At 40.1% G+C, this 15,815-nt stretch overlaps 1 protein-coding gene across 2 annotated transcripts; it reads left to right on the top strand.

Moving 5' to 3' along the window:
• Positions 1-331: 331 nt before the first annotated feature.
• On the top strand, positions 332-15,301 carry LOC105388886 (G patch domain-containing protein 1 homolog). Of its 2 annotated transcripts, XM_048628287.1 has the most exons (13): positions 332-518; positions 626-819; positions 1,100-1,238; positions 2,633-2,814; positions 3,123-3,353; positions 5,864-6,016; positions 8,319-8,457; positions 9,588-9,823; positions 10,282-10,331; positions 10,788-10,928; positions 11,416-11,518; positions 13,533-13,642; positions 14,317-15,301. In XM_048628287.1, the coding sequence occupies exons 1-13, from the start codon at positions 452-454 to the stop codon at positions 15,284-15,286; spliced, it is 2,715 nt and encodes a 904-aa protein (XP_048484244.1). In that variant the 5' UTR covers positions 332-451; the 3' UTR covers positions 15,287-15,301. The 2 variants fall into 2 exon arrangements, with proteins under 2 accessions (XP_048484244.1, XP_048484243.1); XM_048628286.1 differs by lacking the exon at positions 10,788-10,928 and having other exon boundaries at positions 10,282-10,472.
• The last annotated feature ends 514 nt before the right edge of the window (positions 15,302-15,815 follow it).

Here is a 15,815-nt window from a genome sequence, read left to right as displayed (position 1 = left end):
TCTTCAGGTTATTAGCCTTAGTTAGCCTTCAATGTTTGATTACCGGGGATCGCAGTGATCGCACCTAACACATCCGGGCAGGGTATTGAAGTAGCTTCTTTTTACCACTACCACAACCACTAGAGACTAGACTATGGTATATGACTATAAGACCAAAGGGGCAGTAATATCTCAGAGCCTCAGAATACTGCTTCGCCAGAACAAAGAACTCAGAATAATGTATGAAAACTCCAAGATACAGACAGACTATAGAAAATAGAAGACGTCAAAAATATGTTTAATCTGTGTCAGTGTTTTCCGAAAAAAACTGTCTTATATTTTTAATGATTTTTATCAATATTTAGCGTGAATTTAATGTAAAGAACTAATTTCCTTATTAAATTCTCTATTAAATTTAGATCTAAAAATAGTTTCAGCTGCCTAACCGCCAAGAGAATCCCCAGAATTCATCATGAGTGATTCGGATGATGATGATAACATTATTCGGTTTGGTACTCCCTTAGAACCCATCGATGAAGGTAATTTGCCTTTATATACTCATTTTTAGACTATATCCTTATTTCCCTCACGCCTTACTAGGTATAGAAGCCCTAAATAATTGAAATATATTTTCTAACCTCCACAGATGAGATTCCATCAAAGAGGAAATTTCAGAAGGAGAGTTCAGATCAGTTTGCTCTGGATGGTGAAGGGCGGCGCCGGTTCCATGGGGCCTTCACTGGAGGCTTCTCTGCCGGCTTCGGGAACTCCGTTGCTACTCCGGAAGGGTTTACTCCGGCTACATTCAAAAGTACCAGATCTGAGAAGGCACAGAAATCTGTGAGTATAATGGGGTTGTATTGTAGCATATTATATTATAATTACTTTATACATGGTTGTTGGAGGGCCAAAGTTGTATATTTGAAGTGGTAGTACAGGATGAGACAAAAACTGCACAAATCTAAGCTAAATGGTTTCAAATTTTTACAAACATAAGTTCACATTAAGTGATATAGACAAGCAAATGGTTTATTGACTTCAAGCTGAGTTCCAGCTACTTTCAATCACTACAAAATAATTTTAAAGTTAAAAAATTTAAGATCAACTCTTGAATTTACAGAACCAAAGGCCCGAAGATTTCATGGATGAAGAAGATAGGGGTGAATTTGGCATAGCACCACGGCTCGTGCAGACTAACAGTGACTTCTCAGGACAGAAGAGACGCAGACAGACGCGCTACCATGATGGCCCTATACCAGGTGACTTTTTATTAAGTTATTAAGAACTGGCTGTTGGTAAACATGTTATTATGTGAGTCAGTTTAAACAAGGGATTGCTGCCTAACTAGTTTTTCTTGGATTTATATGATTCTTAATGTACACTGCCTATGAGTTTAAATCTAGAATAGGCACATACATTGAAATAAAGAAGATGGATGGGAATAAATAAAGTAAATTGATGCATTTTTTGAGACCTGGGCAGTTTTGGAATCCTTGCAGAGATGCCAAATCGATTGGCGCTATATCGAGGTGTTGAGATGTCTGTACTATGACTGTCCAAGTACAGGACCACAAGACAAGACCTATCCAACTGCAACGTGGAGTGAGACAGGGGGATGTGATATCTCCGAAACTGTTCACCAATGCATTGGAAGATGTCTTTAAGACGTTGGACTGGAAAGGACATGGCATATGTATAAATGGCGAGTACATGTCACACCTCCGCTTCGCGGACGACATCGTTATTATGGCAGAATCTCTGCAGGAACTCAGCTGGATGCTAAGTGGCCTAAATGCTGCTTCCCGACGTGTAGGCCTCGGAATGAACTTGGACAAGACGAAAGTCATGTACAATGCTCACATCAACCCGGTGCCGGTCGCTGTTGGTGAGGCAACACTCGAAGTTGTGCAAGAATATGTCTACCTTGGGCAGACTATTCGGCTAGGCAGAAGCAACTTCGACAAGGAGGCTGCAAGGCGCATCCAACTGGGTTGGGCTGCATTCGGGAAACTTCGTCACATATTCTCCTCGGCCATTCCTCAGAGCCTGAAGACAAAAGACTTCAACCAGTGCGTCCTGCCAGTGATGACGTATGGTGCAGAGACGTGGACACTGACGGTAGGACTGGTCCACCGATTTAAAGTCGCTCAGCGTGCTATGGAGAGAGCTATGCTTGGGGTTTCTCTGATGGATCGTATCAGAAATGAGGTTATCCGTCAGAGGACTAAGGATACCGACATAGCTGTCAAAATATGCAAGCTGAAGTGGCAGTGGGCTGGTCATATCTGCCGAAGAACCGATAACCGTTGGGGTAGACGAGTTCTCGAGTGGAGACCACGAACAGGCAAACGCAGCGTGGGACGCCCTCCTGCCCGCTGGACTGACGACCTTAGGCGGGTGGCGGGTAGTGGTTGGATGAGGAAGGCCGAGGACCGAGTGTTGTGGCGGTCCTTGGGAGAGGCCTATGTCCAGCAGTGGATGATTATTGGCTGATGATGATGATGATGATGCATTTTTAGTTTAATACAACACAAGCCCAATCCATATAGCCTCTGTTTTAGTATATTTACCTACCATCAACATCATACTTCACATTTTTATATTTTTTTTATTCTTCCCTAGTTCACCATACATTTCGTTCACAATTTTCCAGGAGAGCCAGTGCTAGAGCAGCTAATCCGGACGGTGCACGAGACAGCGGCGGTCCGCCTGCTGAAGGCCATGGGCTGGAAGCCGGGGCAGGGCGCCGGCGTGAGGGTTAGCAAGAAAGAGAAGAAAGACGAGAGACAGAGAAAGAAGGTGTATGGGTGTTATATGCCTGAGGAGTTGAGACAGGTTGGTGGTGTTGTTTATTCCTAGATTTTCCTCTACAAAAATTATACCTATATGCTTTATTCTTATGTATAAGATATGTTGTGGTATTTTAATTATTTAGTAGTTTAGTCTTGAATCATTTTATAATTTGTGTGAAAACAAAGATGTATAACTCCAATGGCATAGTTTGTGAGTTTTGGTGTTAGTTGACAATTTGATATCTCTTCTATTTGTGTAATATTCAAAAGGGGTGTGTCAATTTTCATTTTGTGTTGTCTAGTTACAAAAAGCATCTAATATTAATACTTACAAACTTTATTTATTTTCAGAAAGACCCCCAACCTGAACCCCAAGACACCGACTCATCGGACTCCGAGTTCGAGTACGACTCTCTCTTCGCGCCAGACGACTACGAGCCGTATCTCCTGCGCACTAAGAGCGACCGCTTCGGGCTGGGGTACCAGGCGCTCAGCCGACACAACGTGCTGGGGTCCCTGGTGGGGGAGTATGGAGGGAGCGGGTCTACTAGTCATCTACAGATGAAGGATAAGGGGAAAAAGGTTAGTACTTGAAACTATCCAACAGGCAGCCCTATAACCTCCTGACCCCGAGAGGTATAAATGTATTCACTGTTATTAAATTTTTAAAAAAATTAAAAAAATTACTTCTGAACTGTTTTGTCACTTTGTCAAAGAACAAATTGTTTAAGGGATAGGTACTTTATAAAACTTTAAAGGAATAACAGGGATACTCTATAAAACTTTTAATATAGGTATTTTTAAACTATCCTAACTAATATTATAAATGCGAAAGTCACTGTCTGACTCTCCTACTATAGAATAGATTTAACTTATTAGGTTTTGTATTTATTTCAGACAACTGAAAAACTTTAATACCGCGATGTAGGATCTTCATACTAATTGCCCTCGGTTCCATACAAGCTCTCTGTATTGCGCTTTTAATGCCATCTGTTGGTTATATCCGGAACTGTCTGTCTGTCTGTCTGTCTGTTACTCTTTCACGCCAAAACTACTGAACGGATTTGAATGAAATTTGGTATACATATGGTCTAGACCCTGAGAAAGAACATAGGCTACTTTTTATTGCGAAACGGAGGTTGTAAGGGTTTAAAAGGGGGGGTTAAAAGTTGTATGCGAATACTTAATTTTAAAAGATAAAAATCTGGCGTGGTGGTTAGTGACCCTGACTGCTATGCCGAAAGTCGCGGGTTCGATTCCCGGCCGGGGTAGATCTTTTTTTAAATAAACTTTATATTTAAGCACTTGATGAGCAATAATTAAACATTTTGTTCTAGCGTTTTTGAAACTTCGATCTGTGAGTGGATAAAATAGGGGTTCATATTTTGTAAGAAGATCGTTTTGAAGATAAAAACATTATATTTTGTATTTAGGCACTACATAATCACAATAAAATAATAATCACAAAAAAATAATAATTAGCATATAAAAAAAACCCAGTGTGGGGGTGTAATATAGGGGTTGAAAGTTTTATGGGTGTTGAGTTTTAGAAGTTTAATTTATATAGTAGCTATGTCCGCTCCTAGATGGCGTTGTCGGATCGGATATAGATCGCGGTATGGTTTGATTTTAGCTAATGTACTTTAGTTTGTATGTATTTGCAGTAAGATTTAAGGACATCGAAAACAACTCAATAAACGACTGTACTTTCTAATACGAGGTATTAAGGTATTATTCATTGCCATTTGGTTCTTATGCATCATCTTTGAAGATAAAATAAAACCATGAAACTTATTACGTAGGTGTTTTAGGAAAAAGTGCAGAGATTTTCTATACGGAATTCCCATGACTGACACGCACAGGCTAAACGTAGCGTAGGCACTTGAAATTTGGAAGGGACGTAGCTTAGGTACCGTATTTTCCCACAAAAACCGGAGTTATCGGTTGAAATTCAGCATTAACTAAGGCTGTTTTTAACAGCATGCGGATTTGATCACGCACGCGGGATTTCCCCGCACGCGTTCATACAAGTATTCATTGTAACGCGTGGAATATGCACACGAGATGCGGGAAAATGGCGTGCTATCCCACGTGCGTGATGAAATCTGCATGCTGTTAAAACAGCCGTAAAGCTTAGTTACAATAGGATATTGCAAGATACCTAGATGTTTTCAATCTAACATGTCTGCACACCTTAGTAAAGTTATGTTTTTGTTTTGAAAAATGGGAGTTAAAGTGAAAAAAATAAGTAGTATGAAAAAAACCAAAACTACATAAGTTAGATGCTTAAAATTAAACATTTATAAATTACTATTCTGCCATTGCTATACAAGTCTTTGCTCAATGAAGTCATGAAAATCATTTTTAGTCAAGTATCTTCGTACTCATTTGTCGGTAGTTCGGGAGTCGTCCACGGAAAAATAATTTTAAGGCGAAGCGAAGCTCGCGGGCAACAGCTAGTATAATATATTTTTTTTCAATGTCCTACTCATAGCACGCCAGGTGTCAGGAGGATAAGCAGCTTCTTTTCCAGCCATAAAAACTAAATTTGATGTAAGCTGCTTTGGATTAAAACGAGGGCTATTATACGTTTGACGTAGAGAATCTATGTATCATTGTGATGCCTGTCCACATACGTCCATGTATCTGAGAAGAAGAAAAAACACTCTACAACTACTCACTTAAAACAGCACTCTATTCACAACTCTACTACGTGAAAAGGATTTCAATTTTCTCATGGAAATATAAATAAAATAGGTTTACAGTGCTCCTAAATTGATAATGCGCATATAAATCTTTGACAGATCGGTTGTTTTCGATTATGTGACACATGATATTGACTCCTATATCTATCAAACAAGGTGCAAAATGCAAGTGTTTTTTTTAAGGCTCTTACGATTTAATGATTCGGGTGTGAAGATCTGCATGTGCATTATTAATTTTGGACAAGTGTACTTATTATATTCACTACATTGTTTATATTTTATTTATGTTTCTCCTAAAATAAGATTACAAAGTCTAGAAAACAAGTTTAATGGAACCATAAAAAACCTCATGTTTTACATTTATATCTTTCTATTTCCTGTTTCCAGCTGTCAATAAGGGGCCAAGCGTTCGGAGTAGGGGCCCTAGAGGAGGACGACGAAGACATCTACGCGACTGAAGACATGTCGCACTACGACTTCAGTCTGGGAGGGCCTAAAGTGGATGAGAAGGCTAAAAAGAAGGGGAAAACTTCTACTGGGGTGAGTATTTTGCAGTAATTAACACACATTGTCACGCCTTGCCGTAATAATAATAAATCCATTCATTGCAGGCATCAATGGCCCATAGAATAAAATACACAAATACATTTTTAAATAAATCAAACAAAATTAATATATACTTTTAACAAACATGTAAACAAAAACTAACTAACTCTAGCACTATACTAGGTTAGGTAGAGGTGTATTAGTCACTATGCACCTAATAGGAATCAGATATTAACGTAAGCCTAACAAACGTTTACAGCTGGAAGTATGGCATTGATTGATACACCTTTTACTCCATCTCAACAGTTTGAGTTACTTCAGTCTACACAAATAGGACCATATCTCGGTGTCTAATATTATGTTAGGTCCCTATTTGAGGAATATAGGAAATCTATTGATATCGTGAATAAAGAAGCAACAACCATCGAGTATACCTATTCTGCGAGTTGACTGGTACATAATGCATTAAATAAATACATCCTTTATACAACTATATATTTATATAAATATATAGTTGCTGCTATGCCGAAGGTCCCGGGTTCGAGTCCCGGCTGGGGCAAATATTTTTTTAAAGACAGATATTTGTACTCGGGTCTTGGTTGTTGATATTTATATTAAGTATATATATATATATATATATATATGTCGCAGGCAACTGGTTTAATCTCCTGTTTGATTGAACCACTAGCCCGTTCATTGGATGGCGCTATTCAGTTGTATGACTAAAGGACAACTCGTCAAGTCGTTGATTGTAACGTTCGACGTCTTGACTGAACGTCATTCAGCGAAGTCGTTGAATGGGATATAGTATAGCAACTTTGTAATGTCTGGTTAGGGTGAACATCACCAGACAAGAGTCAACAAAAAGACTATGTTACAAAGCTCTTATCTCACAAATTAACTAAACAATAACAATAAACGTTCCTTCATATTGTTGTTCATAATTATCCAGTTTCGCCACTTTTTTTCTTTGAAACTATCCGCTCGCGGCGTAATAATAGGTAAATCCATGTTGTCACACTATTTTAACAAAAATAACGCACTTTAAAGCAAATTTATTTGCAAAAAACTAACAATATAGGTGCTTTTTGTGTCAGCTGTTAGCTGTTAGACGCCATATTTGTTTTATTCACCACCTGACTGATTTTAAGTCAGCTAACTAGTTGGACGTTTTGTGACGCTTGTTCAATCAACGTTCGGCCTAGTCATACAACTGAACAGCGCCATCCAATGAACGGGCTAGTGGTTCAATCAAACAGGAGATTAAACCAGTTGCCTGCGACATATATATATATATACGAACCCAGGACCTTCGGCATAGCAGTCAGGGTCACTAACCACTACGCCATTCAGCCGTCATTCAACTGTGCTAAAGATAAAGATAATCTTCTTCTTCTTCTTCTATCGTGTAAAATGCACTAAGCTAACTTCCTCCAGTGTTTTGCTACTCTTATTGCGAGATCATTGGCCTTCATCAGGTCTCCTTGACTGCATTTTGGGGCATTAGGACACTCTATAAGGTGTGACGTTGTCTGGAGGCTTCCGCAACTGCATAGAGTGCTGGCATTGGCTGGGAGCATATCCCATCGCCTTAAATTGTCCTTCGTCCGGGCAACGCCAGCCCGGAGGCGGTTTAGAGTTTTCCATACAGACCACTCTTCACCCCCTCCAGCAGGCAGCTCCTCGGCTGGCTGGACAAACTGACGCAAGTGGGAAGTATCGGCTCTCCAGCGGCTCAACCTGAACTCCTGCGCTGTCTCGTTAGTCAGCGGTTCGGTTGTGACGAAGCTTCTGCGTGATTTAAGGCGCTGCTGCACTGGAACATGACCATACAAAGGATGGCGCAAGTCGTTCAGTTGTTTCCAGCGCTCTTTGGCCGCAGCGGCCTGTCTGCGAACCGCTGGCGGTGCTATTCCAGCGAGCAGGTATAGCTTTTCAGTCGGAGTTGGTTTTAAGCAGCCTGTAACCAGCCGACAGGTCTCATTAAGTGCGGTGTCAACCTTCCCAGCGTGAAACGAGTTGCTCCATACTGGGCATGCGTATTCTGCCGCGGAGTAACTTAAGGCTAGGGCTGACGTTCGTAGGACATGCGGGCGAGCCCCCCAAGTTCTACCGGTCAGGCGACGAAGAATGTTGTTTCTTGCGGCCACTTTCATCTTTGTGTTGGTGCAATGGGCTTTGTAGGTCAAGGATCGATCCAAGGTAATGCCAAGGTATTTAGGGTTCGGGCAGTTCTCGAGCCATTGATAAAGATAATGAAATAAATAAATATACTAACGGCTCAACCCATCCCCAGGTGCTCCCCGGCTTCGCCCGTGCATCAAGACCGCAGCCGCCGCCCCCCGCGCGCCCCGCGCCCGCCCTGCCCCGCGACTACACCCCCGCCTGTGTCACTACCAGGTTCCAGAGCACCGATGTTGTGCCTAGAGATCAAGGTATGATCATTAGTCAATGATTGACTACCGACGTAGGCTTCTCCCAAAGAGTGTTGTCTTGCTACTGTACCGTAATAATATTATGGTACCTAATAATGCTCAAGTAGCATCGCTTATCTGTCAAAACTGCCATCGCTTGGATGGATCTGACAGATATTTGACTTATAAGCGATGCCGCTGTATTATAGATTGCTAATGTGCCGGTGTTTCTAAGGTAGCTTAACAGAGTATTGTGGCGTTCTTTGGGAGAAACCTATATACATATTATCTAGCAATGTATGAGTTTACCCGTGTAAGGTGGTCGGTCGCATAGTAAGTTAGAGCCCGCAGCCGCCGCCCCCCGCGCGCCCCGCGCCCGCCCTGCCCCGGGACTACACCCCCGCCTGTGTCACTACCAGGTTCCAGAGCACCGATGTTGTGCCTAGAGATCAAGGTATAGTGGTCAATAGTATTAGTAGTCAATAATCATTCATATCTGGCAAAATATGGGCTCTCCCAAAGATTGCTGTCTTGCTACCGTACCGTAAGTATGCTCAAGGCTAATCAAATCTATAGCTTAGCTGTCATAATTTGTATAGATCTGACAGATATTTAATATACAAACGATGCCGAGGGATTATATGTAGATTGCTAATGTGTCGATGGTAAGACAGCTACCCTGTGTAAGGTTGTTGGTCGACTTGGTCGGGTAGTAAGTTAGACACCGCAGCCGCCGCCCCCCGCGCGCCCCGCGCCCGCCCTGCCCCCGGATTACACCCCCGCCTGTGTCACTACCAGGTTCCAGAGCACCGATGTTGTGCCTAGAGATCAAGGTATCATCAGTCATTTGTCTACTATAGGTTTCGCCATAACACAAGTTACTTTGCTTCCCAGTTTGATAGGTCCTACGGGATAGAGGGTGTCCCACGCTGCGATTTCCTTTTCGTGGTCTCCTCGACTTTATAACCATATTAGGGTACTACTGGGGTGGCCGTTGAGACCACTCACCTTATTTATATATTTTCACCTTAGTTAGCAGAGTCAATCCCTCATTCCTGAATTGTCATCACCGGCAGAACGCCATGATTGAAGAACTTTATCAAAATTTCAAAAAGTGATATCAAAATACATATTCTTATTTCATTCCTCAGGTCTCGGTCGCCACGAGTTATCCGCCGCTGCCAGAGGTTCCCTTTTAGGGGAAGCCCCAGTCCCTAAACCAGTCGAAGAGTTGCCTGGAAGAAATGAGCCCGCCGCCCCGCCCAAAGACCCTATAGCCGAGCTGCTGGGAAGAAATGTTAACTTTGTTTCCACTGGTGAAAGTAGTGAGAAAAAGGAGCTGGATTTTATACCTATTAGTGGCGGCACTAGTGATAAAGTGCCTAAGGTATGTTGGTCTTTCATTTATTTATTGTTCATAACATACAAAAAAAAGTACGGGCTAGGTATTGGATGGTTAGGTCTTTATAATCATCGCCTTTGAGGGTCATCCTTTATTGTGATCTAAAATTATGGTGCTGAAACTGTTTTATGTAAAAAGCAGTAAATAGGAACCAAAATAACTAAGACTATTCTCTTACAGCGGATAATTTTATTAGTGAAGTACCTATTGCCCAATCAATGTGCATTTTAGCAAAAATAAAACAAAACAGCTAGAAATTAATTTAACGTTTTCAGATTTTACTAAAGATACACCTAGTATACACATTATTACAGTTTTAATATAGATTTTCATTACGTCAGTAAAAATAATTTTACTTGTGTACTTTTTTCTTGAATTTGCTCTAATTTGTCGACAAGAGAAGATTTTATGTTTTCGTATTAACCTTTCTCCCCCCATTACAGGTATTCAAACCGTTCGCCTCCAACCCAGAAAAACAATCACGATACGAGAAGTACCTTGCAGACAAGTCGAGCGTGCTAGAGCGAGACAGCAGCATGGACCGCATGGCCGCGTGGGAGCGAGACAGGGAGCGGCTGGAGTTCCAACAGGCGGCCAAGCTGTATAAACCGCTCACTGGGTTTATGAATGATAGGTGCGTTGGTTACTAGTTTATAAAGTGAAGAATAGGGAGTTATTAATTTAGGAACAATATAAGGGATAAATAGGGTGGAATATTTTGATTTTGCGAGTATTTAACTCTAATATGTATAAACATAAATAATTATAAAGATAGCAGGTACACTAATCAGCCATCAGAAATGATACTGGCAAAATTCAACCATGTTTTTGTATGAACGACGTTGCAATTCTCTAAATGGGCATATTTAAATGCTTGTTTTAGCTTTAGAAAGGTTAATTACAGTTATTTATATTAGTTAAGTGGTGTCATAATATGGGATTACGAGAAGTACCTCGCAGACAAGTGGAGCGTGCTAGAGCGAGACAGCAGCATGGACCGCATGGCCGCGTGGGAGCGAGACAGGGAGCGGCTGGAGTTCCAACAGGCGGCCAAGCTGTATAAACCGCTCACTGGGTTTATGAATGATAGGTGCGTTGTTTTGTAGCTTTTAAGTGAATAGTAGGGGTTGTTATAAGTTATAATATCAGATAGGAACCATATAAGGCATAAACAGGGTGGAAATATTTGATTTAGTGGGTATTTTATCTATTAATGCACTCACGTGCAATGAAAAAGTTCAACATGCCACTGACGTTCTAGAAGTCACTGAAACTTTTTCATTGCGCGTGAGTGTATAAATTATATTAATCGGAAAATTCACTGACAAAATTCCGCCTTGTTTTTGTATTAACTAGTAATTCTCTACAAGGGCATAACATTTGATGTTTTTTTAGTAAGGTACAGCTGTCGGTAGCTAATTTAGTTCCGGTCCTAGCTGCAAAACTTCGGTTATAATGTGGCCATTTTATTTATCATCTGTGACTTCTGTTGCTCATAAATATACAACAAAAAGCTCCCACAAACCGGCAAAACCCCATGCCTGTTTACTAAAAAATATATTTGCATTTCTCGTCAGATTCACACACGCCTCGCAGCCTGATGAGCAGCCCACCAACCCGCTCGCCGCCGTCGCTAGAAGCAACAGCAACAGGGGACTCGCCACGCAGGAACAAATAGACGTAAGTATATAGAGCATGATGTAGAGGAACTTAGCGTGGGACACCCGCCAGCCCGCTCGCCGCCGTCGCTAGAAGCAACAGCAACAGGGGACTCGCCACACAGGAACAAATAGACGTAAGTATATAGAGCATGATGTAGAGGAACTTAGCGTGGGACACCCGCCAGCCCGCTCGCCGCCGTCGCTAGAAGCAACAGCAACAGGGGACTCGCCACACAGGAACAAATAGACGTAAGTTAAGAGCTGATGTAGGGACACTTGGCGTGGGACTGAGGACCTTATGCTGCTTAATCACTTGGCTATTTGTTTGTTAAAACTGTAATGTGTGACCGATTATTGTACCAGCCGTTGTATTTTCAAAACAAAGTATTATGTGTAATGCTGTAAAAAAAGGCAATAAGCCGTTTGAAGCTGACTTAATATCTATCGGAATGATCTACGACTGAGTCCATTTTAACAAAAGACCACTGAGTATTATGTCTCTCTTACATTTCTGATATTGACACATTGAGATTCGTCAATGTTAAAACGTTGTTAAAACCGATAGCAACGCAGTAAAACAATCTCAGTACTTGTTAAAAAATACACTATACTATAAGTTATTACCCAACTAACATCGTAGCGTTAAAAAAACTCTCATATAACTTGTATAATGGTTCCATTCGAAAATTAAAGTGTTAAGACATAGCTGTATAAGAGTGTAGGAGAGTGCTCTAACTCACTTATAACCACGAAAGAGGCCCACGATTTTGAGAGTAAAGGCTTTAGAAAGTCTGTAATACGGTGTCATTGAAGTGTTTAAGTTATAGAAAGCCTGTAGTACGGTGTCATTGAAGTGCTAAAGTTACTATAGAAGAGCGTTTAATCACTCTCAGCTAGAACTTTTACCGGTATAGTTGTAGTTGTAGAATGGTTATTTGACACCCTGACTCTTATTTGTTTGGTAAAAAAGGGTTAAGTGAGTATGTTACCGTTTTTCGAATACACTTTTACCATACAAGTTGTATGTGTTTGAAAATAATAGTGTCAACAGCAATCATACGCGACAGTATTAGAGTGACAGTATTGATCATAACTAAATAACAGTAAATATAATATATTTACTTGACTTAACTTGTTTTGTGAATTGAAAATAATATGCCATTGTAATTTTACTGTAATGTATACCATATTTCCCACATCAATTTTAATGCGCTCCGAATTTATTAAGGATTTCAAATGAAACATAAGTAAATATAAAATAGACGACTCAATTTTGTATTTTTTTGTATCCTTGCTGTATGTCCATTAGTTTCATAAATCGATTGGCATGACTGGAATGACAAAATTCACATAAATAAGTAAGTATTTTAAAGCAAAATATTGTTTATCCCAGCAATTTATAGGTTAGGTCGTCAATGCAAATGGCGAACTTACATTTAAGACATATAGACTCACCTAAGTCATCTATTACACTTTTTGAAATAGAACATCCTTAGCCAAGGGTATTATGCAGTCTTAGTCGATCCGCACAGTCTTGCTTAACACCGTTACTTTTACAGTCTACTTGCCTAACGCAATAAGCGTAAGTTAAGTGAACCTTAAAGATTAAAACTGCATTGTTGAGTTTTCCAACACTGTAAGAATCTTGTCTTACTGCACTCTTGACAAAATCTCTTTTATAACCAATTCCTGTAGCCTAAATTCAATATGACACCTAAAGATTTATATGAGTATTAAAGGAAACCACTTAACAACCATAAGTATTAACAGGTGTCAGTGAGCACTCTTGTATAGCTTTAGGTTCTAGAAACAGTTTAAACCTTTAACATCTTAATTATAATTGCTTTGACTAATACCATTTTAACACTTAAACCTGCTGTTAACACTAATTTCATTTGTTAACTCATCTTTATCGCTTTATGTTAGAACTGAGATAATTATAACACAGTTATACAGGTTAAAGTTATAAAAATAGCTGTAACTGAGGGTAAAATGTTTGTTGGGTAATTTAATTATATCCAACTCTCCTACAGGCCGCAGCAAAAGGACTATTCGGCGTGATGACTCGCAGGAAGAGCGAATGGCGCCCCGAGCCGCTAGTATGCAAGCGCTTCAACGTGCCCCACCCCTCGCATGTCGCCAGGTATGTATTACAAACCATAAAATAATAAAAAAAAAAAAAACGTTTATTTGAATAAGACGACCAAATGGCGCAGTGGTTAGTGACCCTGAGTACTGAGCCGATGGTCCCGGGTTCGATTCCCGGCTGGGCCAGATATTTGTTTAAACACAGATATTTGTTCTCGGGTCTTGGATGTGCCCGTAAATGGCAATAGGCCCGCCCCCTATTACATTGGGACTAACATAACACTCTGGCGAAAAGTGGGTGCAGCAATGCACCTCTGCCTACCCCGCAAGGGAGTACATTAGTACAAGGCGTGAGTGTGTGTGTGTGTGTGTGTGTGTTGAATAACCAACAAAAACACATACAAATTGTTAAAACCTTGGTCCTCAAACTAGGATTCCCTGTGCTATGAGAACCATCGAAGTAGAAAAAAAGGCGGAAGGAAGCTCGCTAACTAAAAACTAAGGATGGTCACAGTTTGAATTAACTACTACTAACTTTTATGCTTGACTTCCCACTGAAAATATGGCGTATTTCATTGAATAGCATATACCACATAACTTACCGGTTGCGATGCCATGGAAACTATCCTATAAAATCTTTATGGGCATGATAATTAAATTAATAATGAAAAAGTTATTTCCAACCATAGATACATCGCTGTGATTAACATTATTTTTTTCTTATTACAGCGTCGAGCCGCAAAAGGACGAGAAATCCAAGGTCTCCTACTCCATATTCAACTATCTGGAGACCTCAGTCCACGACAAAGCGAGCTTCGCCAAGGAACAAAGCACATTCAGCGGCACCAACTCTCAAGCTGAAGAAATAACTAAAGAAGCACCAAAAGTAACGCCTACTAACTCTAGATGGGACAAACCATCTACAGAAACACCAAAACCAGTACCAGAGATAAGTAACAAAAGAATGACCGTAGCAGAATTGTTTATGAAAGAAGCTGAAAAGGAACTTCAGAATACTCGGAATAAGGATACGGTAGCTGTAGATGAAACTATAAATAAATTTGATAAAATGGAGCTTTACAAATCGATATTCCTCAGTGACAGCGAAGATGATGAAGCGAGGGAAGAAACAAATAAAAGTGATGAGAAAGAAGTAGATTTTAGAGATACACCTAAGAATATTGAAAGGAACACTTCACCCCCAAGAGGTATTTTCGCTAATATAGACTTTGACGAACTGAATTCTTGGACCAAAACACCTACACCTGAAGTAAGTAAAAAAGAAACTGATGTAACACCATCTACTACTAAAAATAATAATATGGCAGCTACCAAAGAACAAATACACAATGATGTTGGAGAAAGTAGCCTGTATGGACCTAAAATACCGGAGAATCTTCAGAAAAGGTTAGAAGGTAAATCGGAAAGCACAGAAATAGAAGTAAATAGTTTCAAACCGTCTTTCAGAAGTAAGAATGAAAGGTTAGAAGGGAAATTAAATAGCACAGATAGAGAAACAAATAGTTTCAAGCCGTCTTTTAGAAGTAAGAGTGAAAGAGATAACACCATACAAGTGGATTCGTCTTCCAGTTCAGACTCGTGGGTAGAAGAAAAAGAGGTCAAATCGAAGAAGGTTAAAAAGAAAAAGAGTAAAAAACACAAACATAAAAAATCAAAACATAAGAAGAAAAATAAATGATGGTCTTAGTAATAGCGTTTTTTGTTTTATTCCTTTTCCGAATATTATAGTGGTTATTATAACTGATTATAAATGAGAGTAGTAGCACTCTCTGGTCCTATATCCATCATGACTTAAAATGCATTATCGTCGCTTCTTATGGCTCATGGATGATATCGAACTTTAAATCTCGCACGCACTGTACGTTCCCCAAATGACCTTCGTGCATTATTTTCTTTTCTACGACTAGCCGCTGTACCGCCGCCGTGTCAAATGAATGATCAAAAATACATGTACTAATACAATGTAGGTATTTGTGATATGAACAATGTATTTGTGATATAGGAGGTTTGGTTAGAGATCACTGTTTTTTTTTACTAAAAAAAATAAGAAGTAAATTATAGATGGCAGCAGTAGTAAAAACTTCACACGAAACCATTACCTTATACCCGAGTCCGCGTTTTTCTATGCTTTCCAATGCTTTCTGTACTGGAATCGTATGAAGGTTTTACTAGCGCCATCTGTGATTCACTTACATACTTATATATTT

The sequence above is a fragment of the Plutella xylostella genome, chromosome 20, assembly GCF_932276165.1.
Source record: "Plutella xylostella chromosome 20, ilPluXylo3.1, whole genome shotgun sequence".
NCBI classification, from domain to species: domain Eukaryota; kingdom Metazoa; phylum Arthropoda; class Insecta; order Lepidoptera; family Plutellidae; genus Plutella; species Plutella xylostella.
Note: the sequence above shows the minus strand (reverse complement) of the source record. Positions and strands in the feature narration are given on the sequence as shown.